At 51.8% G+C, this 26,817-nt stretch overlaps 14 protein-coding genes across 20 annotated transcripts in view; 6 read left to right on the forward strand and 8 right to left on the reverse strand.

Moving 5' to 3' along the window:
- Positions 1 to 520, reverse strand: part of H257_04141 (hypothetical protein) — a gene marked incomplete at both ends in the record, with an annotated part of 3,604 nt that extends 3,084 nt beyond the window's left edge. The window contains one exon of the mRNA XM_009828536.1: positions 80 to 520. Within this exon, the coding sequence (XP_009826838.1) occupies positions 80 to 520 (441 nt within the window). The remainder of the gene's footprint in view (positions 1 to 79) is intronic.
- A 1,977-nt stretch (positions 521 to 2,497) lies between these two features.
- Positions 2,498 to 4,142, forward strand: H257_04142 (hypothetical protein). Of its 4 annotated transcripts, none has more exons than XM_009828540.1 (8): positions 2,498 to 2,580; positions 2,630 to 2,803; positions 2,865 to 2,886; positions 2,956 to 3,025; positions 3,074 to 3,317; positions 3,397 to 3,597; positions 3,657 to 3,748; positions 3,827 to 4,142. In XM_009828540.1, the coding sequence occupies exons 2-8, from the start codon at positions 2,648 to 2,650 to the stop codon at positions 4,041 to 4,043; spliced, it is 1,002 nt and encodes a 333-aa protein (XP_009826842.1). In that variant the 5' UTR covers positions 2,498 to 2,580; positions 2,630 to 2,647; the 3' UTR covers positions 4,044 to 4,142. The 4 variants fall into 4 exon arrangements, with proteins under 4 accessions (XP_009826842.1, XP_009826839.1, XP_009826841.1 ...); XM_009828537.1 differs by having other exon boundaries at positions 2,498 to 2,535; positions 2,595 to 2,803; XM_009828539.1 differs by lacking the exon at positions 3,827 to 4,142 and having other exon boundaries at positions 3,657 to 3,801.
- On the reverse strand, positions 4,112 to 5,409 carry H257_04143 (hypothetical protein). Its single transcript, XM_009828541.1, has 7 exons — positions 5,269 to 5,409; positions 5,087 to 5,221; positions 4,930 to 5,025; positions 4,741 to 4,839; positions 4,595 to 4,696; positions 4,452 to 4,547; positions 4,112 to 4,399 (listed from the first exon to the last, which is right to left on the reverse strand). Exons 1-7 carry the CDS (start codon positions 5,386 to 5,388, stop codon positions 4,280 to 4,282), a joined length of 768 nt encoding a protein of 255 aa, XP_009826843.1. The 5' UTR covers positions 5,389 to 5,409; the 3' UTR covers positions 4,112 to 4,279.
- Positions 5,410 to 6,209: 800 nt separating this feature from the next.
- On the reverse strand, positions 6,210 to 7,724 carry H257_04144 (hypothetical protein; the record flags this gene model as incomplete). The annotated part of the gene is made up of 2 exons (XM_009828542.1): positions 6,210 to 7,033; positions 7,089 to 7,724. The coding sequence occupies 2 exons, from the start codon at positions 7,722 to 7,724 to the stop codon at positions 6,245 to 6,247; spliced, it is 1,425 nt and encodes a 474-aa protein (XP_009826844.1). The 3' UTR covers positions 6,210 to 6,244.
- Positions 7,725 to 7,859: 135 nt separating this feature from the next.
- Positions 7,860 to 9,562, forward strand: H257_04145. Of its 2 annotated transcripts, XM_009828543.1 has the most exons (5): positions 7,860 to 8,213; positions 8,258 to 8,478; positions 8,539 to 8,637; positions 8,692 to 8,736; positions 8,783 to 9,562. In XM_009828543.1, exons 1-5 carry the CDS (start codon positions 7,865 to 7,867, stop codon positions 9,467 to 9,469), a joined length of 1,401 nt encoding a protein of 466 aa, XP_009826845.1. In that variant the 5' UTR covers positions 7,860 to 7,864; the 3' UTR covers positions 9,470 to 9,562. The 2 variants fall into 2 exon arrangements, with proteins under 2 accessions (XP_009826845.1, XP_009826846.1); XM_009828544.1 differs by having other exon boundaries at positions 7,860 to 8,478.
- Positions 9,563 to 9,919: 357 nt separating this feature from the next.
- H257_04146 (hypothetical protein) lies at positions 9,920 to 11,771 on the reverse strand. The gene has a single exon (XM_009828545.1). It carries the CDS (start codon positions 11,722 to 11,724, stop codon positions 10,015 to 10,017), a length of 1,710 nt encoding a protein of 569 aa, XP_009826847.1. The 5' UTR covers positions 11,725 to 11,771; the 3' UTR covers positions 9,920 to 10,014.
- A 656-nt stretch (positions 11,772 to 12,427) lies between these two features.
- H257_04147 (hypothetical protein) lies at positions 12,428 to 14,359 on the forward strand (the record flags this gene model as incomplete). The annotated part of the gene is made up of 3 exons (XM_009828546.1): positions 12,428 to 12,628; positions 12,661 to 13,163; positions 13,223 to 14,359. 3 exons carry the CDS (start codon positions 12,428 to 12,430, stop codon positions 14,337 to 14,339), a joined length of 1,821 nt encoding a protein of 606 aa, XP_009826848.1. The 3' UTR covers positions 14,340 to 14,359.
- A 441-nt stretch (positions 14,360 to 14,800) lies between these two features.
- Positions 14,801 to 16,437, forward strand: H257_04148 (hypothetical protein; the record flags this gene model as incomplete). The annotated part of the gene is made up of 8 exons (XM_009828547.1): positions 14,801 to 15,178; positions 15,253 to 15,381; positions 15,668 to 15,744; positions 15,805 to 15,864; positions 15,920 to 15,977; positions 16,143 to 16,181; positions 16,276 to 16,347; positions 16,408 to 16,437. 8 exons carry the CDS (start codon positions 14,801 to 14,803, stop codon positions 16,435 to 16,437), a joined length of 843 nt encoding a protein of 280 aa, XP_009826849.1.
- A 334-nt stretch (positions 16,438 to 16,771) lies between these two features.
- H257_04149 lies at positions 16,772 to 18,968 on the reverse strand. 2 transcript variants are annotated; one of them, XM_009828548.1, is made up of 6 exons: positions 18,633 to 18,968; positions 18,300 to 18,588; positions 17,785 to 18,255; positions 17,550 to 17,716; positions 17,217 to 17,504; positions 16,772 to 17,146 (listed from the first exon to the last, which is right to left on the reverse strand). In XM_009828548.1, the coding sequence occupies exons 1-6, from the start codon at positions 18,872 to 18,874 to the stop codon at positions 16,849 to 16,851; spliced, it is 1,755 nt and encodes a 584-aa protein (XP_009826850.1). In that variant the 5' UTR covers positions 18,875 to 18,968; the 3' UTR covers positions 16,772 to 16,848. The 2 variants fall into 2 exon arrangements, with proteins under 2 accessions (XP_009826850.1, XP_009826851.1); XM_009828549.1 differs by having other exon boundaries at positions 16,772 to 17,504.
- Positions 18,969 to 19,105: 137 nt separating this feature from the next.
- Positions 19,106 to 19,840, forward strand: H257_04150. Of its 2 annotated transcripts, none has more exons than XM_009828550.1 (4): positions 19,106 to 19,171; positions 19,226 to 19,283; positions 19,362 to 19,442; positions 19,509 to 19,840. In XM_009828550.1, the coding sequence occupies exons 2-4, from the start codon at positions 19,269 to 19,271 to the stop codon at positions 19,689 to 19,691; spliced, it is 279 nt and encodes a 92-aa protein (XP_009826852.1). In that variant the 5' UTR covers positions 19,106 to 19,171; positions 19,226 to 19,268; the 3' UTR covers positions 19,692 to 19,840. The 2 variants fall into 2 exon arrangements, with proteins under 2 accessions (XP_009826852.1, XP_009826853.1); XM_009828551.1 differs by having other exon boundaries at positions 19,154 to 19,171; positions 19,223 to 19,283; positions 19,509 to 19,715.
- A 66-nt stretch (positions 19,841 to 19,906) lies between these two features.
- On the reverse strand, positions 19,907 to 20,584 carry H257_04151 (hypothetical protein; the record flags this gene model as incomplete). Its single annotated transcript, XM_009828552.1, has 3 exons — positions 19,907 to 19,990; positions 20,164 to 20,223; positions 20,378 to 20,584. The coding sequence occupies 3 exons, from the start codon at positions 20,582 to 20,584 to the stop codon at positions 19,907 to 19,909; spliced, it is 351 nt and encodes a 116-aa protein (XP_009826854.1).
- Positions 20,585 to 20,784: 200 nt separating this feature from the next.
- On the reverse strand, positions 20,785 to 21,165 carry H257_04152 (hypothetical protein; the record flags this gene model as incomplete). Its single annotated transcript, XM_009828553.1, has 1 exon — positions 20,785 to 21,165. The coding sequence occupies one exon, from the start codon at positions 21,163 to 21,165 to the stop codon at positions 20,785 to 20,787; it is 381 nt and encodes a 126-aa protein (XP_009826855.1).
- Positions 21,166 to 21,343: 178 nt separating this feature from the next.
- On the reverse strand, positions 21,344 to 22,518 carry H257_04153 (hypothetical protein; the record flags this gene model as incomplete). Its single annotated transcript, XM_009828554.1, has 2 exons — positions 21,344 to 21,768; positions 22,023 to 22,518. The coding sequence occupies 2 exons, from the start codon at positions 22,516 to 22,518 to the stop codon at positions 21,344 to 21,346; spliced, it is 921 nt and encodes a 306-aa protein (XP_009826856.1).
- Positions 22,519 to 24,641: 2,123 nt separating this feature from the next.
- H257_04154 (hypothetical protein) lies at positions 24,642 to 26,243 on the forward strand (the record flags this gene model as incomplete). The annotated part of the gene is made up of 1 exon (XM_009828555.1): positions 24,642 to 26,243. The coding sequence occupies one exon, from the start codon at positions 24,642 to 24,644 to the stop codon at positions 26,241 to 26,243; it is 1,602 nt and encodes a 533-aa protein (XP_009826857.1).
- Between the last annotated feature and the right edge of the window lie 574 nt (positions 26,244 to 26,817).

Genomic DNA, 26,817 nt, shown 5'->3' on the forward strand with positions numbered 1-26,817 from the left:
TCTTTGTGCCATCGATAAATCCAAAGACGCTGGCACACGGCGAACCTTTTCGATGGATTGCAGCACAGTAGCGATCGACGTTGCGTTGAAGGAGCTTGTAGTTGAAGTACAACAGGTGGTTCCAACGGTCGTATATTTCGTTTAGCACATGCAAAAACACATCGCAGAGCACTGGGCGGGAGCGGCCGAAAGTCCTGGCCATGTCGAACAGACGAGTCGGGAACGCCATGCGTGAAAGCAGGATGCAGATGGCCTCGTCGCGCAGCACTCGATTCCGTGCAGTCGTGATCACCACGGCCGGCAAGCCCAAGAGGAAACCCAACTGTTGAACCCCAGCGACGTCAAAGCGAAACTCGAGGAGGGCATTGGCATCGGACATGGCGTTGAGGTCAAAACGCACGTCCGGGATGAGTGGTCGTTCCACAACTTGCGCTGCAATGACTGCGGAAACGAAGCGCCGTTGTCGCTTGGTTTTGGCGTGGGCAAGCAGGAGGGCGAGGTCCTTCTGTGCGAGTACCATGTTTGAACACTGAGCTGCGGGACGATGCAGGTGTGAATCCGTACAATAACCGGATAAGTGTAGTGACTGGTCTGCAAAACCAAAATTTGACTGGTCAGTACACTGAAGCAAAAAAGCCGATTTTGGCATATTCTAGTGGCGTGGCAGTGAAGGGATGAGTTGCAAAATCTTTCTATTGTATGTAGCGATGATTAATAACGTCAAACGGGGCGTTACGAACTAATAAGGTGTGCTAATGACTGGCTGCTAAGCAATGTGGTTGGTGTTATTATGTGATAAATTATTTTTTATGCATGTCAAATCGAGTCAAAATACATAATGCATATTTTTTTCAATTCTCGAAAATACACTATGCATAAAACCCCTAAATATTTATGTTTTATGCGTTAACTTAGTATTTTATTTCGACCCCTGGTGTCGTGCACAAAACTGCCTCGAAGTTGAAGACATGGCCATGTTGGAGAAGATGGCGTTGAAGTTGCCTGGACTCGAGCGTATGAACTTATACTCAAGACGACTTTGATATTACGTTTCTGGTAAAGTTAAGTGTGAGTGACATGGCATCCACTTTGGATTTTAACACTACTTCTAGTTAATGTGTGGGGCTGTGTATTAATTTGCTGCAGTCAACCTTGCAAGACGCACGATAGCGAGGGGCGAACGAGAGCGACGCGACTGTCAGCAGACGTGATCCAACGAATTCCCGTGTACATTCCGACAACGATGTCTTTTTTGGCTATCTGGAAACCTTCCATGGCCCGTCTTGCCTTGGCAACCTGGAGCGTTCCTGGCATTTGCCAACTGTTGCTCCTTGGGACCTGTGGCCCAAACTACACGTGTACCGCGGGGACGTGCATGTTATACCTGTCGTTGAGGATGTGGCCATGTATTTCGCTGCTCTCCATCTGCATCACCTTCGAATTCCACGGGTGTCCGAAGGGTGACCAAGACTCCCCGTCCACACTAGCGAGCCAATGGTACGGAACTGTATGCTCAGCTTCCAACCCTCCCTCTCCGTCACCCATTTGACGTGGACCCCCAAGAACGAAACACTGAATGCCGCACTGGTTGATTTGACGTGCTGCCTTTGTTTGAACCTCCTTCGTTCGCTCAACTTGGACCAACCACGCCACCGTCGAACCGATTTCTGACGTGATGGCGTTCGTAGCCACATTCAAATTGACCGTATTATTGAGCATGGGCGACATTGGCGTGCATGACGACGCCAACAACTCCAAAGCATATTCAGATCCAATTTTGACTTCACATTTGCCCAAAAAATTACGACAAATAATTCACATATGGCAAATTCCAGAGAGATTGGCGGATAAGCCAATTCAAATTGTTGAGCTGGAATTTTTTGACTGCTCCTTGGGCACATCCGACTTCGTGACGTTATCGAACGGCATTCCAAAGTCGAGCTCCTGAACCTTGGATGCAATCACATTTCATCCAATGCGATCATTGCGCTAGACAAATGTTTGCCTTGGGCCAAAGTCAGAGGGCTCAACTTGACGTCGACAAACTCGGCGAAATAAGCTGGCCAAAGTGATGCCTCAATCGAAGCTGGACGGTCCGCACCTTGGTTTCAACAGCTTGACTGCCATCATGCATGTGGTGGACGCGGTTCGGTCGACGCCTAGACATTGCAACGGAATATCATCACCATGTCGGGGGCAGTCGCACTCGTGCAATTGGTTGGCATGTGGTCGAGTCCGACTGGAGTCGTGCTGAACTTTCCGAGTAAACTCTCTGGACGATGAAGACAAGGCTATGTTGGCAAGCATGGCATTTGCCTGGACTCGTGCGCGTCGATTTGTTCCGAAGGGTTACTTTTAGTAGCGTCATCATCATTAACATTAACGTTAGAGTCATTTCACGTTCTAGGTTTCACAATACGTAATGTCTCACCAAACATAGTTGATAAAATATCTCACCATAGTTGGTCATAAAATAATTATCCCGAGATCAGTCCATTGCGAATCCAATGTGGCGGCGCCTTTGCCCTCGAGCAGGTGGACGGACGAGGCACCACCCCCACTGCATGTGCTCACTCCTAGGTGACTCTACATAGAGCTTGCGTTTGAAGTGACGCTGAACTGTGGTCAGAGCTTCGCTTGGAAGAAGATGCAAGACCAGCAATGGATTGGTGTCATCGGACGGAATGTTGTGGCACTGCGCGATTGCGACGCGACAGATTCTGTGCAGTACATGTGCTTGCACCCGCAAGGAATGGCCGCTGATTCCGTGGATTCTCAAGTGAGAAACTACTTTCGAATGGAGGTAGATACACATGCCATGAACCACGTTTTCGCGCATGAAATGATGGCGGCGTACTACGTAGATCAACCTCACTCAGCTCTACGGTGACGCCAACCAATATTATTAGTCCAGCCGATGGATCTGCAATCTGTGATCAGCATAGCTCTTGATAGACACTTGGAAACTTCCAAATGACAAACATGCTGCAGCCTTCGTAGCCCTTCCTGGCCTGCGCACACTGCGGTCAGTACACATTCTTACATCCTCATCGTAGCCGAGCTTCCATCTTAGACAAGACCCCATCGAGTGCCTTTTTTCGTTCATTTGCTCGTCCAACAACAACATTGCACGAATCCAGCAACTCGTCGACAAGTTGCGTGTGAATTATGGCGACAAACTCGTCACGGTGGACGGAGTCGACTGGTTTGCATTTCCGACCTTGGACCAGTTGATTTTGATCCCAGAGTCGCAGTTGCGGGACTTGGGCTTTGGATATCGTGCGCCGTTCATCGTCAAGTCGGCAGCCATTCTTTCTGTACGAGATCCTAGCCGCCGCATGAAATAATTAGACTGGTACATGGATTCTGTAGGCATGACTATTGGTATATTTGTAGGCCTTGGGGGGGGCTACGTACTTGCAGTCGCTGCGGTTGAATGCCAATGCTGCCGACGTCCAAACGGCATTGACGCAATTCAGTGGCGTGGGGCGCAAAGTCGCCGATTGTGTGGCTTTGTTTTCACTGGACAAACTCGAAGCCATTCCTGTGGACACCCACGTATGGCAAATCGCCTGTCGTGACTTTCATTTCAAAAAGGTGAGTCCTACGGATGTATATTCTGGACAGGTAGATGTGGATGCAGTGATCACTGGTAGGCTGCCACCAAGAGCCTAACCCCGACCATATATGCAGAAGTGGGCAAACTGTACCAGGATCGGTTTAGTCCTTTTGCAGGCTGGGCCCATAGGTACTAGCTATGTTCTACTCAACGATACAGTGAAATGTCGGGCTGAGAATGCACCCTTCGTTTCGACATACAATGTAGCATCCTGTTTGCGGCAGATTTAAACAAGGTCAAAACTTTGCTAAGCCCAAGTCCAGCAAAGAAGTCGAAACGTAAATCGCCCACACCTGTCAAAGTAGAGATAAGCGCGGACAACACTGTCATCCCATCGTCATCCACCGAACAATTGTACCACCCAAACGGACGAAAGAAGCGCATCACCAAGAAGCTGCTGGACATGGACGACCCGTCCTCCTAATATGACCCAACAGCGTTGTTCTGAGCCACTGCTGATGCCACGAGAGAAGATTTCAGTACTAAGTACTATTAATACTGAATGTGATAGTATTGACAGTAACGTTAGAAGTACTACTACAGTATTAAGTATTGACAGTGAAGTTTTGAGTACTAGTACTCAATCATGCGACAGAATTAAGTATTGAGTACTACGTACTCGATGGGAAACTAAGTATCGAGTACTACTGTAGTACTCAATCATGCGACGACATGGTTCCTATGTACGAGATGATCGTGGGATCGTGCTTGTGTCAGCAAATAGTGGGCGCACTCGGTTTGTCCGTTTTCCAGCGCCAAGTCTCGCGCCGTCTTGCCGTCCTATCACGAGTTTTGAATGGCTTATAAACATCATATTTGTTGGTGGTCTTACGTTGTTGACCAGTGTCACATCGGCCTTGTGGCACAATAATTTCACAATTTCCAAATGACCATGCCATGCTGCAATCATAAGCGCCGTGTTGCCATTCTACAGCATGACTTGTGAGCAACCTTAAATAAGGCCAATGCACCCACCACTGTATCTCTGACGTCTACTTGAGCTTCGTTCGCCAGCAACGACTTGACCACTGCCACGTGGCCACCACTCGTTGCTCGCATCAATGGCGTCTCGCCAGCCTGTCAAAGTACTGTTTCAATGACACCGTAGCTAGTCAGAGTACCTTGTCCGCATGGTCCACTTCAGCGTTGTTTTCGAGAAGCAGCCTGACGATCTTTGCGTCCCCAAGCTCCGCCGCTGCAGTCAAGGCAGTGTATCCGCTCTAGCAGGCATTTACGTATCGTCAGCCCACAACACTGCAGGTTATTATGCCCACTCAAGGCCAATGCTATAAGTTTGTTGTGCGACAAACCTTGGTCGCAATGTTGGGGTCCGCGTGTTTCTCCAGCAACAGCTCGACGACTTTGACGTCACCATTGATGGAGGCCCAATACACGGCCGTGAGCGGCTGCATAACAAGGTTGCTCAAGTATTATTCCATGGAATGGTGACATTAACTTGGTTCGTACATCGCCCATGATTTCTCCCATGGTCCAGTTGACGTTGGCGCCTTGCGCCAAGAGCGAGCGCACGGTTTCCACTTGGCCATTGCTGGCCGCGTCCACCAATTTGTATTCCTTGGTGAAGAAGAGCGGGATCTTGGCCTGCCACAGATGCGTCACATGGCGTCGGCAATGCTATTGGGACGTACCAGGGTCGGGTACGCGTAATACAGCATGGCAAATACAATGCCAGTGTACAAATACCACACGCAATTCCAGCCCAAGTCGTCCCAAGACCCGCCGTGAGCCATGCCGTGGCTGTCGCTCATAGGTATCGTGCCTTTGATTTCAAAAATGCACAATTGGTTGCTTGAGCTCATAAAACGCTCGTTTTTAGTGCACTTTAACGTGCGTGTTTATGTGGGCGCTAGTAGTGCTGTAATTGCCTCATGCCATGAACGAAACTGCACTTGCGGGCCGTCTCAAGCGGGTCGAACGATACATTTACCTGCATTTCGATCAAACGATGGTGGAGTATGATCGACGCTATCAACTAGGTCCTAACTGGTATATTGGTTCCAACTAGCTACAATATGTTATGGACGTGGCGACTACTAGTTCGACTTGATACATTTCGGCGCGTTTTTCTCCGTACACCGACAAAAGTTTGTGGTTGACACGCGGCACATGACTGGACTTGCCTTGGTTGATCATTATGTGGTGGTGGCTTCGCAAGGATGAAACGACCGGTGCTGCGTGCTCAACTCAGACTACACGGTGGTCAGGACGATCAAATCATTCCTCGCCTCGTTCCTTCGTTGCAAGAAGGTCATCCCATTAGCTTTCCGATGTCATGGGTCGAGCTTATAATTGTTCCTGTCGCTGTGGTCAGTCATTAATAGAGAGGTTTTGCAATTACATTGAAGTATGTACGGAGTATTTGGCCGTCGTACCAGTAATTTACCATGTCCTACGAGTATAACGTTAACCTTAACGTGAACCACCAAATGCATGCCGAATGGGCGGATGAGCCAGGCCACAAGTACGGCCAGCACTGCCTCGGGATCTCGACCGGCATTTGGCGATGTCCCAGTATTCCAGAGTCTGTTTTACTGTGGTCGCATTTTCGTTCAACGCCAGTTTCGGCAAGTTTCAGTTTGCGAAGCACATATACTGTATTCCCAACTAAAAGCTCTGCATGGCGACGTGCATGGCCACGTTGGTCGTGACCACACATCGCTTCAACATGGGAAATCCGTCCGCCATCGATTGCAGCACCGCGGCTTCGTCCTCCGACACGGCCAGCCCTTCCATCTTGAGTTCATTCAACGCATGCCGGCGACGACCGAGGCATTGCACAAGGGCCACGGCCCCTGCAAAGCGGATGGCGTTCCCCACGACATGCACAACTCGAACCAACGAAGCGTTCACGAGCGCGTTGGCGATGTCAGCAACGTCGCAGTCTAGGAGGCCTGTTCGGAGGAGGTACAGTTCTCGGAGGTGCTTGGAGCGTGCGATCGCCTTCGCCACACATCCCCACCCTTCTCCGTCCATGGTCGTATGTTCGACAGTGACCACTTGCAATGGGGAGTCAGCGATGGCGGACGATAACGAGGCCATGCCTGGCAAGGTCAGTTTCATGTCGTTCACGTGGAGATGAGTGGTGGCGCCTTTGCAAAGCCCTCGGAAGAGCAACGCTGCTTGCGTGTCGGACAGAGGTGTACTCTCGAAGGTCACACGACGAGAAGCAATCGGAATTGGCTGCCATGTGCTCAACTCGGAGTCAAATGTCATGTTCGTCAGCACAAGGGATTCCATGGGTGATCGAAACACGGCGTCGAGAAGTCGATGGATCGTACGGAGATGCGCGCCCTCTTCAAACGAGCAATGGTTTAACTCGAGCAATTGCACGGGCTCTCGCTTGAGCCACATTGTCAGCGCCAACGCTCGCTCGGTCGTGATGACCACTGGAACCTACGGCCGCCGCCATCGTTGTTATTTTGTGCTACTTCAAAGTGAAATGACGTACGGAATATGACCCCAAGGTCAAACGAGTCAATTTGGAGCAGCACACGAAGTCGAATACGTCGTCCACGAACTCTGCATCGAGCTCTTCCACGTTCAACGAGCGCAGGTGCGGCAGCTGAGGCAGCAGCGTTACCATGTGGCCACCACCGCTACCGCCGGATTGACCAAAATCGGCAAACGACAGATGGGACACTCGCATTCGTCTTGCCAACTGAGGGCCCCAATCTTGGATTGGAATGGACAGGTCGACGTCGCTAGGCCATGCTTGCAGCGCCAACGAAATGGCTGGAGTCAGTATTCGCTCCAGCCACTCCAAGTCGAAGACGCCGTCGTGGGCATGCACCACCGACACAAACTTGGCCATTCGATGGAACTTATTTACATTCGCTGCGTCCACCCAACGCAAATGCAGTTCTGGCCACACATCGCTGGCGTCGACAATGCCCTCGTTCACAAGGGTCAAGAAGTGTCGTAGGTCTCCGAGTGAATGGGTCCATTGAAATGCACGCAGGTAGTTAAAGAACGAGTCCCCAGGAAGAAACGTTGCAATGAGCTGGATCAATGGCGGCGGCAGGTTGCGCGGGTGGCTGTTGGGAGGTTTTGCTCGTCGAGCTGCCTTTCCAACCGGACGAACCATGACTTTTGATCGAGTTTGGAGCATAGTACGAAGTATTTGATTTACGAACATGCCATTGGTCCTTTATCCACAGCTGTATCCAATCACAAAGCACCCAATCAGATTCCTGCTACAGGGTACATACTCCATTTGGACACAAGATGGACGATAGCACGAGACGTTCGGCGCGGCAACGCAAGCAAGTCTACCATTACAATGCTCGCGATGATACCCCTATCCCAAAGAAGGTGAAACGGCCAAGGAGACCGACAAAGGCCGTGGAATCCACTCCGGAACTCGTCAAAACAAAGCCATCAGCAAGGCCAAGCGGTAGCCAACGATCCAAGATCCCGCCATCTGACGACGAGTCTGATGATGAGTTTGAGGATGCGCCAGCTTCAATAGACGTACTTGAGCAATCGACTTCAGCAGTCGCGTCTATCGCCCCCGACCCCACGTTTGCCATGGGAAATCGCCACGCCACAGACTACTTTTCGTCACGCAAGATCCGTACTGGCTCGTCCTAGATGCAATCATATCATGCATCATGTTAGGGAAAAAGTCGAAAGACGACAAGAAGGCCGCGACGCTGGCGCAATTGGACGCCGACGACATCCGCCTGGCACTGCAAGACTGGGACGCTAGCTGCATCGACACTGTCATCCCCGACCAGCTGGCCATGTATTCCGGTCGCTTTGCTCAATGGGAGCACCAACTCATCGCAGGCTTCAACCTTTTGTTCACTGGTCTTGGGTCTAAACTGCAGCTGCTCCAGGTATGTAGGGGTCTTATATCCATCGTCTTTTACGCCTAACCATGAAAGTTTACGTCGTAGTCGTTTGCATGTCATTTGAACCACATGCACGTGCTTCAAATCCACGGGTACCTTCCGTCCGTGTCCATTCGATACGTGGTCACGACTTTGTTTGCCAATGTACGGATCCTTCTCTCAACTTGTATCGACATTGGTCTGATGCATCTTTTGTAGCTGTTCAACCAAAAACCTCCCGCAAACCGATCCGTTGAAGAACAAGTTTGTGACACTTTGGTCATCTATCATTGACATGTTGTTGATTTAGTGTATGGAATGTGCTCATTTGCTGCACACGTCCCCCCCGTCCGTGTCGGTTTGCCTTGTCATTCACTCCATCGATGGCATCTCCCTCCGCGGCGCCGGCACCCAGCGCGCACTCAGCATCCTCGCGGCCTGCCGCTTCATTCACGTCGTCGGCAGCATCGATCACTTGAACGCTGCGTCGTTGTGGGAAGAGTCTGACACGAAGCGGTTTGGATGGCTCGAGCACATCGTGCACATGTACGCGCCTTATACGAATGAAACGCTCGTGTCGACGACGTGGGGCAGCAGGGGAAAGACAGGGGCGGCTCCCACCGCCGTCAGCGGTATCAAGTACATCCTCGAGAGTCTCACGCCCACCGACTTGGCGGTTCTACGGGCCCTTGGCACTCAGCAGCTCAAGGACGGCGGCAGCATGGTCGAATACAAACCGTTCGTTGACCAGTGTCGCAAAGCCATGCTCGTGAGTTCCGTGCAAGCCATGCGGAACGCCATCGCATGTTTGACCGAGCACGGCCTCGTCGTGACCAACAAAGCCGACCAGATGCGCGTTCCATATGGAGACCACACGATTCAGCACACGATCCTGGGTCTCAACCCCCCTGCTGAGGACGACGGGGAAGGCGAAGAAGGTGAGAAAGAAGATGGGCATGAAGGCAACGCCATTGCCGAATCGGTGGCAACAGAGTAGTAGTAGTGCCGACGTAGGAGAATAATGACTCGCGTGGAATAGAGTGTACAAACACCCTTTATAAATATTGAAACAAGTACAGAGTGATTTTGCAAAAAATACTAACGTTACTACGGTACTGGTTACGTCAGTTTTATACACGTTGTACATTGTGCTGTCAGCCAAAATGTACGGTTTATGGGCTGATTCACCAAACCCATCGATCGATTTTTAAGTAGCTTACATAATTTTGGTAACGTGACGGATCTGTGATTTGCCGATTTTGAGCTCCATTTAATCCTCCTCCATATCCGCCCAAGTGGATGCGACTGTACGGAGTGGTCTTATCGGATTCTACTGTTCATTTGCGCCAACTGTGCTATATAGACCAGTCAATAGACAGTCCCTCGTGCACCACCCTGCGATCATCATTTCCAAGAGTCGTGTCGTACTAACGTTCCACAATGGGCGTTGGTTAAATCATCATAGCATTATTCGATGATGAGGTATTATTATTTCCTAGTAGGTCTAATATAGGGTTGACGGGGCTATATAAATTGCTAGGGTTAGTCGCCGACGGCTTGGAATTTCAAAGCCACGGGCTTGGCGATGTTGCGCAGCACTTTGGTGGCATTTTCAAACCCGAGGTCCGTAACTTTCATGGATCCAATCTCCACCAACACATCGCCCACCGCCACCCGTCGCAGCCCCGCGCACGTGTTGCGTCCAGTCTTCCTTGTCACCACGGGCACCGGTCCGGATTCGGTCGCGAGCTCCTTTACGGTGAGCCCGAACGGCCCGTCACTCCACTGCACGCAGTACATGTTGGCCTCGTCCAGCGCCATGAGCTTTGTCTCAAAATGGCTCGCCGCGGCCTCCGGTGGTGTAGCGGCACCGGTCGGGGAAACCGCATGGCGAAACCGGAGCACCGCCGGCTTGGGCACGGCCTTGATAAAGTCCATGGCGGCTTCAAAGCCCAAGTCGCCGCACACGTTTTCGTTGATCATGACGAGCTCGTCCCCTGGCACGACTAGCGCCAAGTGCGGGGAGATACCCTTGCCCGTAAGCCGCTTCACGTACGGCGTGGCCTTGTGGGCCGTGACGCCGAGCGTCATGCCGAGGCTGCCTTGCTCCCACAAGAATTCGTACTCGTTCCGTTCGAGCGGAGGCAGCGTCGGTGTGTTGCCTTCCGGAAGGTCGCGGGCGCGGCGGAAGCGCATGCAAATGGGTTTCTTCAGGTCCTTGAGCATCCCCATGAGCGCCGGCATGTTGAAATCCCGCGTCCGGTTGGCGTTGATGTACACAAGGATGTCTCCTTCTGCCACGTACTTGGCGGCGGTCGACACGTGTGTGGACACGCGCTTGACCACTGGCATGTGGACGCTGGCATCTTCGACCAGGACTAGCCCCAGTGCGCCGCCTTCCCACAAAAAGTCGTACTCGTTCTGGCGAATTGGTGGCATCAACTTGTGATTGAACTCGTCGTCGATGTTTTGCGACAAGTCGGAGATCACGGACGGCGCGCTTTGCCGGTCGTCGTCAGAGGGCATGGGAAGCTGCTGCGGCGGCTGTGGGTGGTGGTGCGAAGTTCTCAATGGAAAGGGCTCGCTGTACTCGCTAAAGGCAGACGAGGTCGACGACGACGTGTGCGACTGTGGAACAGTTCCACGGGCCCCGTCACGGGGACGAGGAGGCGGTGGCTGCAGTTGATCTCGTCGATGATGCGAGGGGGGGTCTCCAGATCGCTCGTGTTGTCGTGGAATGCTAGGAGAAGGGGACTGAACAGGCAGAGCGTCTCGACGGGGAGCGGTTGCTCCCAACGACTCGAATTGGGCGCGCTGCTGCTGCAGTCGCATGTGAAGTTCCTGTGTCGAGGGCACATCGTTGGGTTGCGGTTGCCGCGTCATGGGGGGATGTTGAGAAGTGTGCTGCTGGCGCTGTGTGGGAATTCGGGTTGGAGGTTGGCCGTACGGCCCTGGTTGCTGCGAATTCAAGCGACCTTGGTCCTGCATCGTAGGATGTTGCGGCAACCTAGACGAGCGCGGCTTTGTCATTGATGACTGCTGAGGTTGTGGAGGGATTGCTGGCTGCATGTACTGATGTTGTGGAGGTTGCCGGTTGTGAGTAGATGGAGAAGTTCGTCGCATCGGTGAGGTATGGGATGAGACTGCCTGCGACCTGTGCACATTGCTCATGTTCTGGTTTTCATTTCCTGAAGTCATCCTTTGAAGACGCTGCTTCACTTGCTCCATGCGTTGGTTCATATCTTCAGACATGGTGGCAGCGGCGTCGGGATTGGGTTGTGGTGGCAATATGCTACTGCCCTCTACACACCCAGCAAACATGTCGAATTATCCGGATTGGAAGCCCTCACTGAAAGATCATACTGAAATCCAGCCAATTCAATATCTATGATTTCGTATAGTATACAAATATCATGTAATGAGGACTGACATCCGGAAAACAAACGTGACACGTTTGTGTGTTACGTAGGTTTGAAACGCGACATATTCGATAAAGTGCACGTTCGAGTCCAAAACGACTAATTCCCCAAAGTCGCCTGCTTGAAATCCAAAATATCCCACACTGTGCGGGAATTCCTTAGATAAGACGACGGCGCATGAATCCATCCACAAATATATATAAACAAGTCATTGTAACCTCAGTGGGCAAATTCTTCGAGGCACGATGTTATTCCCTGGGGTTAAGTGCATTACCAGCGGTTAGCTATCGCTAACCACTGGAGATGCCTTAACCCCTAGCTGACATGGGTGTGTAGTGCTTTCTGTAGGAGTACTTATTTGTGCAAAGGTTATGCATTTTGATTGGCTGTTTGGGTTGTCTCAAAATTCCCCACAATAGGTATAATTTGAGGGGTTACACCCCTGGTATGAGAGAATTAGTCGACAAAAACTTCAACTTCACAATGAATCCCTGTCGCATCGCCATTATTCCAGTAACGGGATGTTCACAAGTGAAATGTCGTCGCCAAGCCAACAAGCCCGCGAACGAGACCGGCTTCTCGACATCAAGTCGCCTCATGCAGCCGAAAAGGCGGACGAAATGGATGTCCGCGAGAAACACGTGTTGTGGTGTGTTTGTTCCTTCATCTTGGTGCTGGAGACCATCGACTCGCTGGTGTTCTTTGGCATTAGCCAAGCTTTGAAGAACTTTACCGAAGTCAAACCGAAGTCAAGCTGGGCTATCCGAAGGCGACGGCCAACGCGATTCACAGTACGTGGCGATCGTTCGGAGACCTGACCCCCCTCTTGGGCGCCTATCTCGGCGATGAATTGTGGGGGCGATACACTTCCCTCGCTGTCTTCTCTGTGTGGTACGTTGTTGCGATGGCACTCGTGTCCCTCTCTGCCCACCCCTATATCCTCGAGAACCACTTGTCGTTCGCGAATGCCGCCTTTTTTATTGCAATTTTCCTTGGCGTTGGGGTTGCCCGTGGGGTGTACCATCCCAACGCGGTGACACTTGGCGCCGATCAATTCGACGAGTCGGAAACCGACCAAAAAGAGCACTTTTTCAGCTACTTCTACCTCGCTATCAATGTTGGCTCGTCCGTATCGTTTGGGTACTTGACGTACCTGAGTGTGAACGGCATGGGCAACTTGATTCCGCCCTCGTACGGGTACTTTGCGACCTTTACCTTGAGTGGGGTGCTGCTGTTGTTGGCGGTGCTTCTATTTGTTGCGTTTTCGTCCAGGTAACCCCCCTCCCCTGTAACTACAAACGTGCGTCGTGTCTAAGAGTGTTGAACCATAGATACGTGGAGATTCCCCCCCAAGAGGGCGCGTTTGCCACGTTCTTCACGTCCGTGGCGTCGACTATGCACGAGTGCCGTGCCTTGGTGTACATAGCAGTGGGCTTTCTATTTTTTGTGCTGTCCATCCTTTTGAACGCAATTGCATTGTTCGTTGGTGGGGCGACAGAGCTCTCGTACAGCGCAGGGATTTGCGTATGCCTTGGCGTGGGCTGCTGGATCTACAAAGGCATGGACCCATCGTACCTGGACGGCCAATACACGCGCATGCCAGTGGCAGACATGCAGCAGATCTTGCGGGTCTTGCCGTTTTCTTGCTTCTTGGTCCTTTGGCAATGCACGTTTGGCCAGATCGAGGCGAACTTTCAATCCATTGCCCAACAATGCGATTTGCGACTTGGGTCTGGTCGAGATGCCCCCCTCATCCCCGGGGCTATGCTCGGGCTGATTGACACGGTCGGGGTGGCTTTAGTGATCCCGCTGTTGGATTATGTCGTGCTGCCGCAATTGAAAGCTTGGCGACATCGACCAGCGTCCCCGTATGAAAAAGTGTTGGCTGGATTGACCTTGGCCAGTGTGACCATGCTGTGGACGGGAGTGGTCGAAACCCTTCGTCGGAACTCGGGCGAACTGGACTTGAACGGTCCTGTACTGGAAACGGGGGGCCATCAGCCCATGAACAAGTTCTCGTGGGGGTACCTGGTCCCAAATTACTTTCTCGTCAGTGTCTGCGAAGTGCTCGTGAACGTCACGATGTATGACATTTTTTACTCGAACGTCCCGACCCATTGGAAAAGCACAGCCCAAGCGTTGAACGCATTCATGCTGGCCATGGGCGACAACTTGGCATCCATCTTTACGCTTCTCTTCGCTCCGTACATCCCCAACGATCTGAACAAGGGTCATCTCGAGTACATGTACTATTGTTTGGCAGGGGTAGCCGCGCTCAATGCCCTTGGCTTCAAGATCGTCCATGACCAGAATGCACTTTGCAACGCACTCGGAAACTTCCAACGGGGCGTAGCATTGGGGAGGCGTAGCCGGGCTAATGGAATGAGCTTCAGCACGATGTTCTTCGGCCACGGTGACGTTGCAATGTCGAGGTTAAACGGAGAATAGTCCAACATTTTGTACTCCAAGCACTGTACGCATGTGACCGCAACTTTCAGCAGCAGTACTGACATTAATTTAATTTAACTGCCACACTGATGATCAAATGAATCATCCTGTGCTTTGATTGGATAAAACAGAAGTAACTTGACATGTGAATCAAATTGTTTTCCAGTCTTGCTGCGATGGATTATTGACAAGCGCACTGTCGAATCGGTGGTGGCTTCGACGGCTTACGATGGACGAAACAGAAAACCTGTGCCACACGGTCGCAGCACCATTTGCGTGAACCTGCTGTTGAACACTGTGGGCTAGCTAAGGTACTCCGGAGCCAGCCAAGCGTTGGAAAAACTCCATTGAAGACAAGCTCGGATAACGTTATTATAAAATCACGACCTGCACCATTCGCAGCACATGGGCATCGTTTGGCGAGGTTGAGCCTCTCTTTGGAGCTTTTATTGGTGATGACTATGGTGTCGCTACACCGCGCTCATTTTTTCCGTGTTGTGATTGTCGGCGCCTCCGTCGTGCTGGCGTTCACGGCACATGCGTATGTCCTTGCCAATCACACAATCGTGGCCAACGTGGTCTTCATCGTGACGATCTTTGGGACGTTGGGGTGGGCATTGGTGGCTTTCACCCGAACATCGTCACGTTCGGCCTCCGAATGTCGTGGCTGGCGCAGCGTCGACGTGGTTGAGTGGGATTTGTGTGCTGCTGACATGGCCAGTTGGGTCGGTCACAAGTGGGACTTCGGGTATGTTGACAAGCACGTCGAGGACTTGTCGTCGTCCCATCGGAACGATTTCAAGCAAGTTCTTCGCATGCTTCTAGTGGCGTGCTGCCTTGTCCTGTGACAATGCGTATTGGACCAAATGGTGCCAACCTCCAATCCATCGCCCAGCAATGCGACGGGCAATAGGGATCTTCGAGGGATGCGACTGGCGATTGGGATCGTCGAGGGATGCGACACAAGTACCCGGGGCTATGCTCGGCATCTTCGACATCCTTGGGGTCCTTGCTTGTCATCGCCCCCACTTTGACCAACATTGTACGAACTCGATATGGCGTCATCGCAACCGTACAGAACATGTCAATGTAGGTGTATCCAAAAGATTGAGGGCTGACTTAGTGCGTTCTTGGGTTCGTTCTTCGTGTGTCCTACCAATTCCACTTGTTCGGTGCGTTCAACACTGTGTGCAGCAAATGAGAAGTCGTGCTTGCAAGGCAGGGCAGCCCACGCGTAGGTCTATAGCCAGCAACTGGCCGATATTTAACAGTAAGGACATGGTGTGGTTGTGTGCATCTTGCACTAACGTGTAACCAGGAACATCAAGACCGAAGATTGGGCCAAGCCCGTCGCCAACACACGGAACACATTCCACCACACGATCGCAGTCGCCATCTCGTTCGAGTAGTTCTCCCAACATGCACACATCCAGCACGCACGTGTCTGATACTTTGTCACGATCAGCGTCTTGGAGTGGCTGTATCGAGCCAACAAAGTCGTCAAGGTGCTTCTTGACGAGCGCGAGTATGCGGCATTTCAGAGAAGGCGTGTGGGACCCGCATCGTGAATCTCTGCGCAGGACCCAGGACGTCGCCGCAACAAGTAGTGCGTCGTGTCGCAACTTGCCACTTCTGCCAGTAGCCATGTATCCCTACGTTGGCGCGCACACTCTAGCGGAAAAAATGCGTTGAGACGGGCGTGCGTTCGGTTTCAACGTGAAGGCACGTTCCCATGCATATGCATCCTACACTACATACATGCAGCCATCCTGATTTGTCACGTTGGACATCTCATTCGACTAGAACTTGGGCACGATCTACGACCACTTGACGGCCAAGCGAGTATCAAGCAAACACTTTGAGCACATGCATTGTGTCTGTCACTTTCCGCGTGTGTCCGCCGTCGCTTCCGCACACCACATGCTGCATTCGTCAGTTTAGCATCAAGGCCATCAACATCCAAGTCCAATACCTCCAGATCACAACGTATCTCAGCGGTCACGGCATGGTATCCTTGACCTTGCGAATGTGTTCGACTGCTGCGGTTCAAACTCGATTCAATGTGTAGCTGATGGTTGGCTACAACGATGCGCTCTGAAGTTAAGACGTGCACACTGGCGGGTTTATCCTCAACTACATTGCCATCTATCCTTACCACCGGTAGCCCCACGAACTATCATGCGTGTGGCAATACCCCGATCGTCTATGCCCCTTCGAATGGGCCGTCTGTCTACCAAGGCCAAGGGGGTGTTGTGGAATGCCGACGTGAGCAAGTAGCCCCTGCACCTCAAGTGCGCGAACACTACCGAATGCAACACGGATCCAGCGTTCATATATTTCACGACAAAAAACTCGTCCGACTACGGCGACAAAATGATGACGTTTTGCTTCTGGCAACTCGAATTGGCCGTCATGAATACTAGACTGGAATATATGTCAAAGTACATCAATTTTAGCTACATATTATGACTAGTACTAACAGTACTACTTCGAAGTACATTAGTAAATGTTAAGGTCGACGATGGCGGCGGCGGTGCTGCGTGTTCAGAGGCTTGTACTTGTGCGCAAATGGAAAAGGACCATCAAAGCGGTCGGGTGAGTGCTGTGTAAACGTGGAGGCTTGGACGAGCGAGTAGTCGAGGTGCGGGAACTTTTCGCGGTTTGCGAGGTACGACTGCGGAGCCCACTCGACGTCAAAGCTGTTGACGAAGAACCCTTGAAACAGCGCCGACACTTGACTGATGGTATCGTACGGCAAAAAATAAAACCCACACAGGTCCGAGTCATTCTCGTAAACCTCGTCCGGCCTAGGAGTAGTAGTGTGTGTATTAGCTAGTAGTATCGAGGAGTCCAATCCCATGTCCAGTTAGGACATACTCGAACGTGCGGGCGATGGTTTCCTGAAGCATGGGCGGCAAACACACATGCTTCGAGGATTTGTCTGTCGGGTCGTACTCCCAAAAGCACATGACATGCATGCGATCGCCATATGAGGTCCGGTTCTTTGCAAAGTAGACGCGTCCAGGCACGCAGTACGCGTCGTCGACGCAGGTCAAGTGCAACGGCTGGCGGTTGAGGGCGGCATACTGTACCGAGTCGTCCGACAAGCACGCGGCGATGTCCACGACACCATCGTCTTGCGTGGGGACGTACCAGTTGAAGGGACTAGAAGAACAGTAGGATGACTATAACAAATGGACTGGCTTGTACTTGAAACTGTTGGGGCACACGACGCGATCGTCCCATTCAGAAATGTCTTGCATCCAATACGCCATCGAGTGGCTGCCTTGCCACCCGTCTTGCCACGAATTCTTGACCACAAACCCCCCCGTCGCGCCTTCGCGCGTGCGAAACAGGTCGTTGTACGCCACCACGAGCTACATTCCCATGCCATCGTACAGTTTCCAAGTACTTCCTCGTGCGTTCGTTACAGGAATGCATGTACCATAACGTGCCCGCCGTCGACTTGCATGCCAGAATGCGCGAGGAACTCCCCGTCCATGTTCTGGCCGTCCGTGCTGTCTGCGGGGACGCAGCACGTAGCCATGGGCAGTTCAGGCGGACAGAGTTGACACGTCGCGGCGTCGCAGCGAGGGTCGTTCGCGAGCAACTTGCCCACACACGGATACATGTGCTGGATGGACACAAGCGTGGTCGATATCGGCATGGCCAGCCCACTTTGCACCAACTTGCGCTTGATGCTGGCTTGGTCGTAGAACGTGCCCATGTCGTTTACTGTGAACGACAGCGGGTTAGACTTCCGGACGGATGCGATGGCGAGCTCGGGGCAGTCCCAATCGTGGCCCTGCGAGGACGTGTACGGACAGACGTGGACCGGAAATACTGAATCCTTGAGACCCTTGTGAAGGTAGTATAACAGCGGCACCTCCCCACCCTCGGTTGAGTTGCGCCAAACCTACAAAGGATGAGGATGGTGGTGCAGTATTGCATGTCGAGTACGTTGTCGTCGGCGATGCGGCATGCATGCTGCTGCGGCGAGTCGATGGGCCCCGTGCACATCTCCATCACTTCAATGCCGTAAGCCTGCTCCGAGAAGGACACATACTCGTTCGAGTCTAGCCAGCCCTCTGCGACACCGTGCTTGCGGTACGACTGCTCCAATGCTCCGATCGTGCCAAAGTCCCAGCAGGTCCCTCGACCAGCCTGATTCTTGTACGGGGTGACATGGTCCACGGCGAACTTGATTGGCAACAAAGCAGCGACGACACCGCCGCCACGGGTGTGGTACCTAGCACAGAAAAGTCACCGATCATTCAGGACTGCACGACCTACATGACAGTCGCGGCAGGCGTGTCCATGCTGTCGGCGAAGCGGGCTTGAATTGAGTTCGAGCGATGCAGCTGGACTCCCAACACTGCCAGCATCACCATGTTCAACAGCACCAAGACTGGGAACCCATACTTTGGCATCACCCACCACCAGTTCGTGGATTGCCGCCGCTCCACGGAGGCAGATCGCACGACTTCTACACCATTACTACTGTACAAGAGACTGCGCTCTTCCCATTGCAGCATCTCGGCCAAGTGAATCTAGGAATGGTAGCTCCACCATGCAACAGCCATCTGGCCACTTGGGAAGAGCCATGAAGTGCCAGCATACTCGGTTTTTTATCCGGATTTGTACCAGGCACATTTGCCGACGTGACTCGATAAAGCAAATCGCAATCGCAATGACGCCAAACACCCAATCAAATCGCTGTATTGTTGTTGTTTTTTCAGTGATGCTGACTAGTTATCCGGAAAAAGTAGCTTCCAACCCTCCCTATGCCGCCACATGCACCCACTCGACACCATTGCCACCTTTGGTCCTAGGTACGTATGAACATGCACTTCGTCCTCGACGGAACCATGACCATCAAAAAGTAGGTTCATTTGAAAACTCACGGCCGCCATCACATCCACTCCCACGATGGGCCCACCAAAGGTAAGCAGTCCGTCCAATTCGGCGCTCGAAGCGCGATATTGACGCACGATGTTGACGCTGCCTGTCTACGCTCTATAGACCGACAACCTCGCCAAGAATCTCCTCTCTCGTCGAACCGAACGTCAGCGGTTTGATTCGGCTGATTGGGCCATGACGTTGGTATAGTACACCCTCATCATGATGTTGTGCGTTGATGTTGATTGTGAGGTCGTTGGTTGCATGTAGCCCATGAATTCTGCAGTCAAGAAGGAGGTCCTGCATACGTCACCCGGTGCCGACTCGCACCGCGCCGCCGTCCCGCTCAAGGACTACGACGCCGCGTCGTCCACATCTTTTGCCTCGTTGAAAATCTCGCCCCACTTGCCCAAACCCACTACTTGTAGTCCTTCGCCAGTTGTACAACCGTAATATTATATGCGCAGTCATTTGGATTCGTTCGACTTTCAGCTTATAAAGGCCATCTAAAAGGATGCTTTCCTTGATCGAATGATCTTCGTCGTCCTCAACTACGGGTGATGATGTGCATGGGGGTGGAATTCCACGGGCGCCACCACCGGGCATGCGGAAAAGAAAGGCCTATCGAACGAGCTGTGGTTCTGGAGGCGCGTCGACAGCCCCAGCAACTAGTTGAGGTGTGGGAGCTTGTAGCCGTTGGCAGCAAACGACTGCATTGTCCGCTCCGCGTCAAAGCTGTTGACGTAGAACCCCTGGAAATGCGCAATGTACTGGCATATGGTGGCGCACGGCATATATGTACGTGTAGTTAACTGTAAACCCGCCTATCCGGATCATTGGCTCTAATGTCTTGGGCCATGGGGCTACATTCGACCCCATGGCCACAACTTAGCAAAGAAACCACCGTTCGAAATCGCATGTTTACCGCAATGTCCACGTCGAGTGGATCGGCTTGAGGCAAAAATTCTCGCGACGGCGTGTTGATCTAGGGGTTGAACTCCCACACACACACATGACCTCCATGCGTTCGTCGCCCCAGTCTAACTAGCACAGAGAACAACAGTATCGCACTGTTGACAAGTAAATGCGCCCGTGGAAATCGCCGTGTCGCATTGTGGCATAGCAGCAAGCACTGATACCATGGACTGCCGTATGCGACGACCAATGGCGCGTTGCGAGCAATACGATTGCTCCATCAACATCCCGTCGTACGAGCTGTTTTGCACCCAAGTGGCCGTGCATTGGAAAAACACGTAGCAGGCGATGCGGTCGTTCCTGCTTGCCATGGGCGGCAACGTTGCGTCCATTTTCACGCTGTCATTTGGCCGGTTCGTTTCCGACGACATCAACCAAGGTCATCTTGAGTGCATGTATTTGCCATGGGCACCGTCGCCGCCATGAATGCCCTGGGCTTTCTTGTCTCCTTGAATTGAAATTCTGCGGGTTGCAATGGTTGATGCTCGTATAACCCAATGATATGGATGTAGAAGCGCGGTCCATAGCAAACTGCATCGACGTGTCATCACGCGTTGAAACGAAAACGCATTCACAATCGCGACGCCAGTGATGCCAATGTGCACATGTACTCCAAGTGACTGTCGTTCAAGTCGTCTGGGATGAATGCGGCAAACCTGAGCGAGAAAATCGACGCCAAGTTGTCGCCCATCGCCAGCATGTACGAATTCGTGGCTTGCCCCGTGCACTTCAGTGCGACGGCATGTTGCTGTGGAAGATGTCGTACGACGGGATGTTGACGAGGCATTCGGCAAACGCAAACAGCACGTACTAGTAGCTGGGAATCATGTACAACACCCACGACATGTTGTTCATGGGTTTGTGGGTGGTCCAGCACAGCCCCGAGCCCATCGCTCAAGACAATGGGATCGGACTGCCGATGCCACACTTCGACCACAGCCGTCCACGTCATGGCCAAGCCAGCGGTGATGAGACCCGCCACAACTTTTTCGTATGGCGACGCTGCCTGTCGCCGCCACTTAGCGAGTGTTGGAAACACCTATATGTGCGCGTCAGCAATCCATTCGACGACGCATGACAATATCTACTGGTATTGCAGCAAGACACCCCAGGGTGTTGAACACCAAGCATCACCCCGGGAATTTGCGCTGCCTGCATTGCGCCCGTGACCCCAACGCAAATCGCATTACTGCACGAGGATTGGAAGTTCGCGTCTGCCACTGCCAAATCACAAAAGAACTCGCAAACGGTAGCACTCTGAGCACTTCTTTCAAGTCGGCAATCACCGGCACTGACAATTCTGGATGGGCGTCCAGGTAGCATGGATCCCGCGCCATGGCAATCCAACAGCAAACTCCACACACAACACAAATGGCAGCGGCAGCAGACGTCCGCGCTGCCGAGCTTGGATCCAGCACCAATGCCAACACATTCAGGCAAAATGACTGCAAGAACAGGTAGAACCCGCCAACAATCCACGCCAGCTCGGGGCAAAGGGATACGCTGGTGCTCAACGTCGAAAAATATGCGTGAACGACGTTTGTTGTGGTGGTGACTTGGTGTATGTACGTAAATGGTCAATTCATAGGAAATGGTATGTGATGTACTACATTACCGCGACGATGCGGATAAGAACAACAACAAGATGAGGTACGGTGCACAGCGAAAACGTTGCAAAGTGGCCGAAATGACGGCGCCGAAGCCATAATTGACACTCAAATACGTGAGGTACGCGTACGAAAAGTTGTCGAGCCCACATTGAACGACACGTAAAAGTAGCCGTAATATATCTGAGTTTGCCGTTTGTACGTTTGTCGGAGGACAATTGATCGGCGCCAAAGGTCACAGGATTCGGATCATATGCTCGATTGCTCAACCCAATCCCTCCAAACAGCGCCACCAAAAAACAAATGTTCGCCAAAGACACGTGGTGCTCCAGCAGGTACAGGTGAGCCGCCAGCGAAAGCAACGCGCATGACGCGTACCAGACGGAAAAGACGACGATTGTCTTGTACGTACCACAACGTTCATCCCCAACGTACGCCTCATACAGCAGGACGATGTCGTAAAAACTCGTCCAGGTACTGCGGAGGGCGCTGGCCGCGACCTTGGAATACCCTAACCGACCCTCCAAGAAGTTTTTGAAGGCTTGGCTCACACCAACATACGTTGTGTAGTCAACGCAGTTCAACACCAGCACAAACGACGCGACAGTGCACAGAACGTGAGGTCGACGAATGGGTATGTGAGGTGATGAGGCGCTGTCAACGAGAGCATCGGTCTCCTGTGTATTGTTGTCGCTCATGGCCAGCGAGAAGAGTTACAAGATTGTCCATGAAGACAGAACCCAAAAATATCCAAGATCTTTGAAAGGACACACTCAAATCATCGATTAACCCAAACCCTAGTGCAAATATTAGAATTTTATTCAACCCATGTGAACAGATAAATGTTGGAGCGACTTATAAGTGAGTATTGCACCGATCGGAACTGTTGTGTTCTTGGTTTACTGTTAAGGCCAAAAATCCCGACGTGGTGCAATCTGTGGTCCATAACCATAACGAACTGCTAGAACCCCCCCTGTTATTCAATAATTATGGAACGACGTTGTGTTGCTCGTGCGGAAGGAAATGTCTTGATGAGAACCTCAGCTGGATGAAATGTCCTTGCAGCCCCCTCCCTTGTATCATGCAGCTTTCGTTTGAGCGGTTGTTAGCACGTCCACAGATAGATCTTGGCCTGGTCGAGCAACATTTACGTCTACGGTTTGAACGTCCTGACTGGAGGCCTCATAATCTGCACTTTGGCCGGGGCGTCGTTGGCTGTGGTCGAAGGTCAGCAGCAATACTCGAGTCCATTAGTTTGGGCAATAGTTAAGCTATGGAACGTACAAATAGCAGAGCAATTTGCTCCTTGCGCTGGCTTTACATAATCTAGTGAATGCCCCACATACGATGTATCACACATTCAATGAACCAAACTAACCTGCCGTCGATGGCTTTCCACATTGTGTCGAAGGCGTACTTTGTTGGTTGGCTTTAAAACGTTAATACGTTGCGATTTGTCAGTGCACAAGCTGAAGGCCAGGGTTGCAAATAATGTAACGTTCATGGCGGGCTGGCATATACTGGTAAAGTACTCTTAGCTGTGAAGGAGTTGCATCCAATCGCACTTGGTAGCTGGGATACAGGAGCATTTGAGCACTTTGCAGCAAGGCCGTGACGAACCTCAATCCCAGCCGTGAAATTCAACACATTGGTGTCAAAGTGATGCAAGCACCAACATTTGACGCATTTTCCATTTTCCGGCCCTGTACAGTACAATAGACGCTGGCTACGAAGTAAACAAATGGTTGGCCAGATGGCCTCCCACCTGTCGTGTTCATTGAATCAGTTTCCCAGACCGTCACTTCAAGGTCGTACATACCGGTACAGTATATACTGGCGTACTAGTAAAATATTAATAACTAACGGTATTAATAGTTAATGTTGGGTTGAATCGGCAGAAGGATTTAGCCAATCGGATTGCAGGAAACCGGTCAAATTAGTGTGTTACTTTAATTAGTGTGATTCATCACAAAGTCCAAAATTTGGGTAAAAGGACAATACGATCATCATTCTAGACACAACAGTAAAGTGCAGTCCTTGTATTCACTTTGAAGTGCTGGTCATGCCATCCTCGTACGGGCATTTCATACAGTACCTACTGTGGGGGTTCTAAACTGTTGAAACCCAGCATACAGTACACATATCCACATGGCTAGACATGCGATTTGTATATACCAGATGCCACATACCGCATGCATTTACAGCTGCAAAGTAAATTTGACTGCCATGGTGAAGCTCCCAATGCTGTCCTTGTGATTCATGAGGCTGCTTCTGTTCAAACAGAGTGTTGACTGCTGGTATGTAATTTTAATTTAACGCCGGGCACTTAATCTCAAATATCGAATCTGAGGGGATGTACCCGTACAGTACCTCACGTTACTGTTGTAACGTTAGTACTGTAGTGTACTGTAGAGTAAACGGTGATCATGCCGGAGGATTCCCGTTCGTCCCTTGGGCATCGAGAAAGAACATCCGGCCAGCCACATGTTATCCTTGTACGATATGTCTCAGACGCACCACAGATTGAACACGCGCCACGTCAATAGCAAAAAGTCGAGTTTTGTGCTTCGTTGGAGTGGGATTTCTCGCCAAACCCAGTTGAAAACCGTCAAGTTCAACAATCGTGAGTTCGTTGCATTGGAAACTGAACGGGAAGTCGCGGCCCGAGACATAATCCTAGACTAGCGACCGTTCCCCATGGCCTCACATGTGTTTCGAAGTACTAGTATCTGTTGCGGATCTCATCAGATATTTTTACTGGGTTCACTCGAGAACGCCCTGGTGAGTAGGCTCATTCTTCATTTGCTCGCCCCTGGAAACAATGGCAGCATACGATGTCGTTGAGACCCCCTCGGCGGTGGCCTCGCACCTCGACGACACCCCCGCCCCCGAAACTCCTGTGAAGCGCAACCGTTTCAAGGAATTCTACTTTGGCATTCCCGGTATTCTCACTGGCGCTGCCATCGGTATCGCCCTTGGCGTGCTCATTCAAACCACGACACCCAGCGAGGAGGTCGTGTCTTGGATTGGGATTCCGGGCTCCCTCTTCATTCGCGCGATCAAGTGTTTGGTCACCCCGCTGGTGTTCTGCAGCTTGCTTGTAGGCATGGCAGATATGTTGGCTGTGGGCAAGGCATCTCGCATTGGCTGGCGCACGGCTTTGCTGTACATCACGACCACCATCGTTGGAGCATGCCAGGGGCTCTTGTGGGTGATGCTCTTCCGTTCTAGCTTTGGCAACAAGTCCAAGAGCACTGACGCCAAACCCACAGAGTTTGCGTTTGCATGCGAGAAGCCAGGCCACTTCCTCACACATGTCGGTGCCAACGTCTCTTGCGTGTACGACGAAACCTACAACAAGACCAGCAAATTTTCCCCGTCGTCTGTGTTTGTCGCCAGCGACATCCACGACAGTTTTGCCAAGGCCAGCTCTGGTTTTGCTCGCCGCACGCTCACCCAGGCATTGCAAGGGCAACTCAATGCGATGGTGCCGTCCAACATCACGCAAGCGTTCGCGGATGCCACGTTGCTGTCCATCATCATGTTTGCCATCCCGTTTGGCGTGGCTATTTCGCTCTTGCCCCGTGACTTGACGGTGGTAGCCGATTTCTTCCGAGCCATCAATATGGTGTTCATGACGATGATCACATGGGTGATTTCGTGCACCCCCATCGCCATCATTTCCCTCTTGGCGTCATCGATCTCTGAACAATCCGACTTGAAGCTGCTCGTGTCCGACGTCGGTCTGTACGTGCTCTGCGTGCTCCTCAGTCTATTCGTGCACACATACATCTTCTACCCTATCTTGCTTCGGTCGTTTGTCAAGATCAACCCGTACAAGTGGATCATGAAGATGGCCCGCGCCCAAACGTTTGCGTTTGGATGTGCATCGTCCATGGCCACGCTTCCCGTCGTGATGGAATGCATTGACGAGACCCGCGAAGTGTCCCAAACCCTGTCTCGTTTTGTCTTGTCCCTTGGCGCCACCATTGGCATGGACGGAGCTGCCCTTGGCTACCCCATTGCCATTGTGTTCATGGCGGAAGCTGAAGGCATTGGCCACATTATTGGCAGCATTGAGTACTTCTTGATCGTTCTCGTATCGACCATCGGGGCTGTGGGCTCTGGTCCTGTGCCTGCTGCCGGCATCGTGATGACCATGACGATTTGGGCCAGTGTCTTCCCCAGCGTGCCCCTGCCTTCGACCTTCGCGTTCATCGTCGCCACGGACTGGTTCTTGGACCGGTTCCAAACTGCCGTCAACGTCACGTGCGACACGGTCGTGTGCCGCATTGTTGCCGAACAAGTCGGGGAAACCATCAAAGAAGACGACCGCCTTAGCCTGTTGTCTGCTGTCGGCGACTTGGCCAGCCATAACCCCAAGATCAAGAAAGCCCTTGAATCGTCCTACGCTCGCGACTAGGTCGTAGCTTTGGTTGTACTAGTACGTCATGCGTTTGACATCAGTATTTGTCGTGAATAAATGTAATAAGCTTACAACGAAGTATTAATATGTAATCCAAACAGTAGGATGGGTTAGAGCATTCTTCAAAATGCATGTTTTCGCAGCATCATCGGATCAATGAGTGTAGATAGGTAGGTACAAACATTCACGAGCCAACGCTATTCATTGGCTACAAGTATCAGTAAGTTGATTGACTGTGGTTAGCGATAGCAAACCACTGGCAATTCAACTTAACCTGGGAATAGGCTTAATTGTGGTAGGGACGGGGTTTCGGGGGTTGGGCTTTTTGCGAGTCAAATGTTCGTGCACATAAGAATTTGGGAATCAAATCAGGGGGACACACGTGTATCAAAACACAGGGTAATTGACCTAGCGTTACAGCAGCGAGCGACGACAGAGCATCCGCCCACAAAATTGCGCGCACCGCAGCGCAGCGGAGGTCGTTTGTATAATTTTGTGCAGGCGGTGCCTTGGCGAGGGGTGAGCCCCAATCGTGTACTTCACCGAATTGTCCAATCGATTCAGAAACTCT

Source organism: Aphanomyces astaci, assembly GCF_000520075.1.
Source record: "Aphanomyces astaci strain APO3 unplaced genomic scaffold supercont1.7, whole genome shotgun sequence".
Taxonomy (NCBI): domain Eukaryota; phylum Oomycota; class Saprolegniomycetes; order Saprolegniales; family Verrucalvaceae; genus Aphanomyces; species Aphanomyces astaci.

Bases quoted from the DNA above. Each gene is read 5' to 3' on its own strand.
- H257_04142 (XM_009828537.1), top strand. From the start codon at position 2,508: ATGTGGCGGCGCCTTTGCCCTCGAGCAG. The intron at 2,536-2,594 runs GTGGACGGACGA...GACTCTACATAG, and splicing joins GCGCCTTTGCCCTCGAGCAG to AGCTTGCGTTTGAAGTGACG. The intron at 3,318-3,396 runs GTACGAGATCCT...GTATATTTGTAG, and splicing joins AGTCGGCAGCCATTCTTTCT to GCCTTGGGGGGGGCTACGTA.
- H257_04143 (XM_009828541.1), bottom strand. From the start codon at position 5,388: ATGAGCGACAGCCACGGCATGGCTCACGGCGGGTCTTGGGACGACTTG. The intron at 5,026-5,086 runs GTACGAACCAAG...CTTGTTATGCAG, and splicing joins TGGGAGAAATCATGGGCGAT to CCGCTCACGGCCGTGTATTG. The intron at 4,840-4,929 runs GTTTGTCGCACA...AATGCCTGCTAG, and splicing joins ACCCCAACATTGCGACCAAG to AGCGGATACACTGCCTTGAC.
- H257_04145 (XM_009828543.1), top strand. From the start codon at position 7,865: ATGGACGATAGCACGAGACGTTCGGCGCGGCAACGCAAGCAAGTCTAC. The intron at 8,214-8,257 runs GTACTGGCTCGT...GCATCATGTTAG, and splicing joins CTTTTCGTCACGCAAGATCC to GGAAAAAGTCGAAAGACGAC. The intron at 8,638-8,691 runs GTACGGATCCTT...CATCTTTTGTAG, and splicing joins TCACGACTTTGTTTGCCAAT to CTGTTCAACCAAAAACCTCC.
- H257_04146 (XM_009828545.1), bottom strand. From the start codon at position 11,724: ATGTCTGAAGATATGAACCAACGCATGGAGCAAGTGAAGCAGCGTCTT.
- H257_04149 (XM_009828548.1), bottom strand. From the start codon at position 18,874: ATGCTGCAATGGGAAGAGCGCAGTCTCTTGTACAGTAGTAATGGTGTA. The intron at 18,589-18,632 runs GTAGGTCGTGCA...TTTCTGTGCTAG, and splicing joins ACGCCTGCCGCGACTGTCAT to GTACCACACCCGTGGCGGCG. The intron at 17,147-17,216 runs GTATGTCCTAAC...TACTACTCCTAG, and splicing joins ACCATCGCCCGCACGTTCGA to GCCGGACGAGGTTTACGAGA.
- H257_04150 (XM_009828550.1), top strand. The intron at 19,443-19,508 runs GTATAGTACACC...GGTTGCATGTAG, and splicing joins CTGATTGGGCCATGACGTTG to CCCATGAATTCTGCAGTCAA.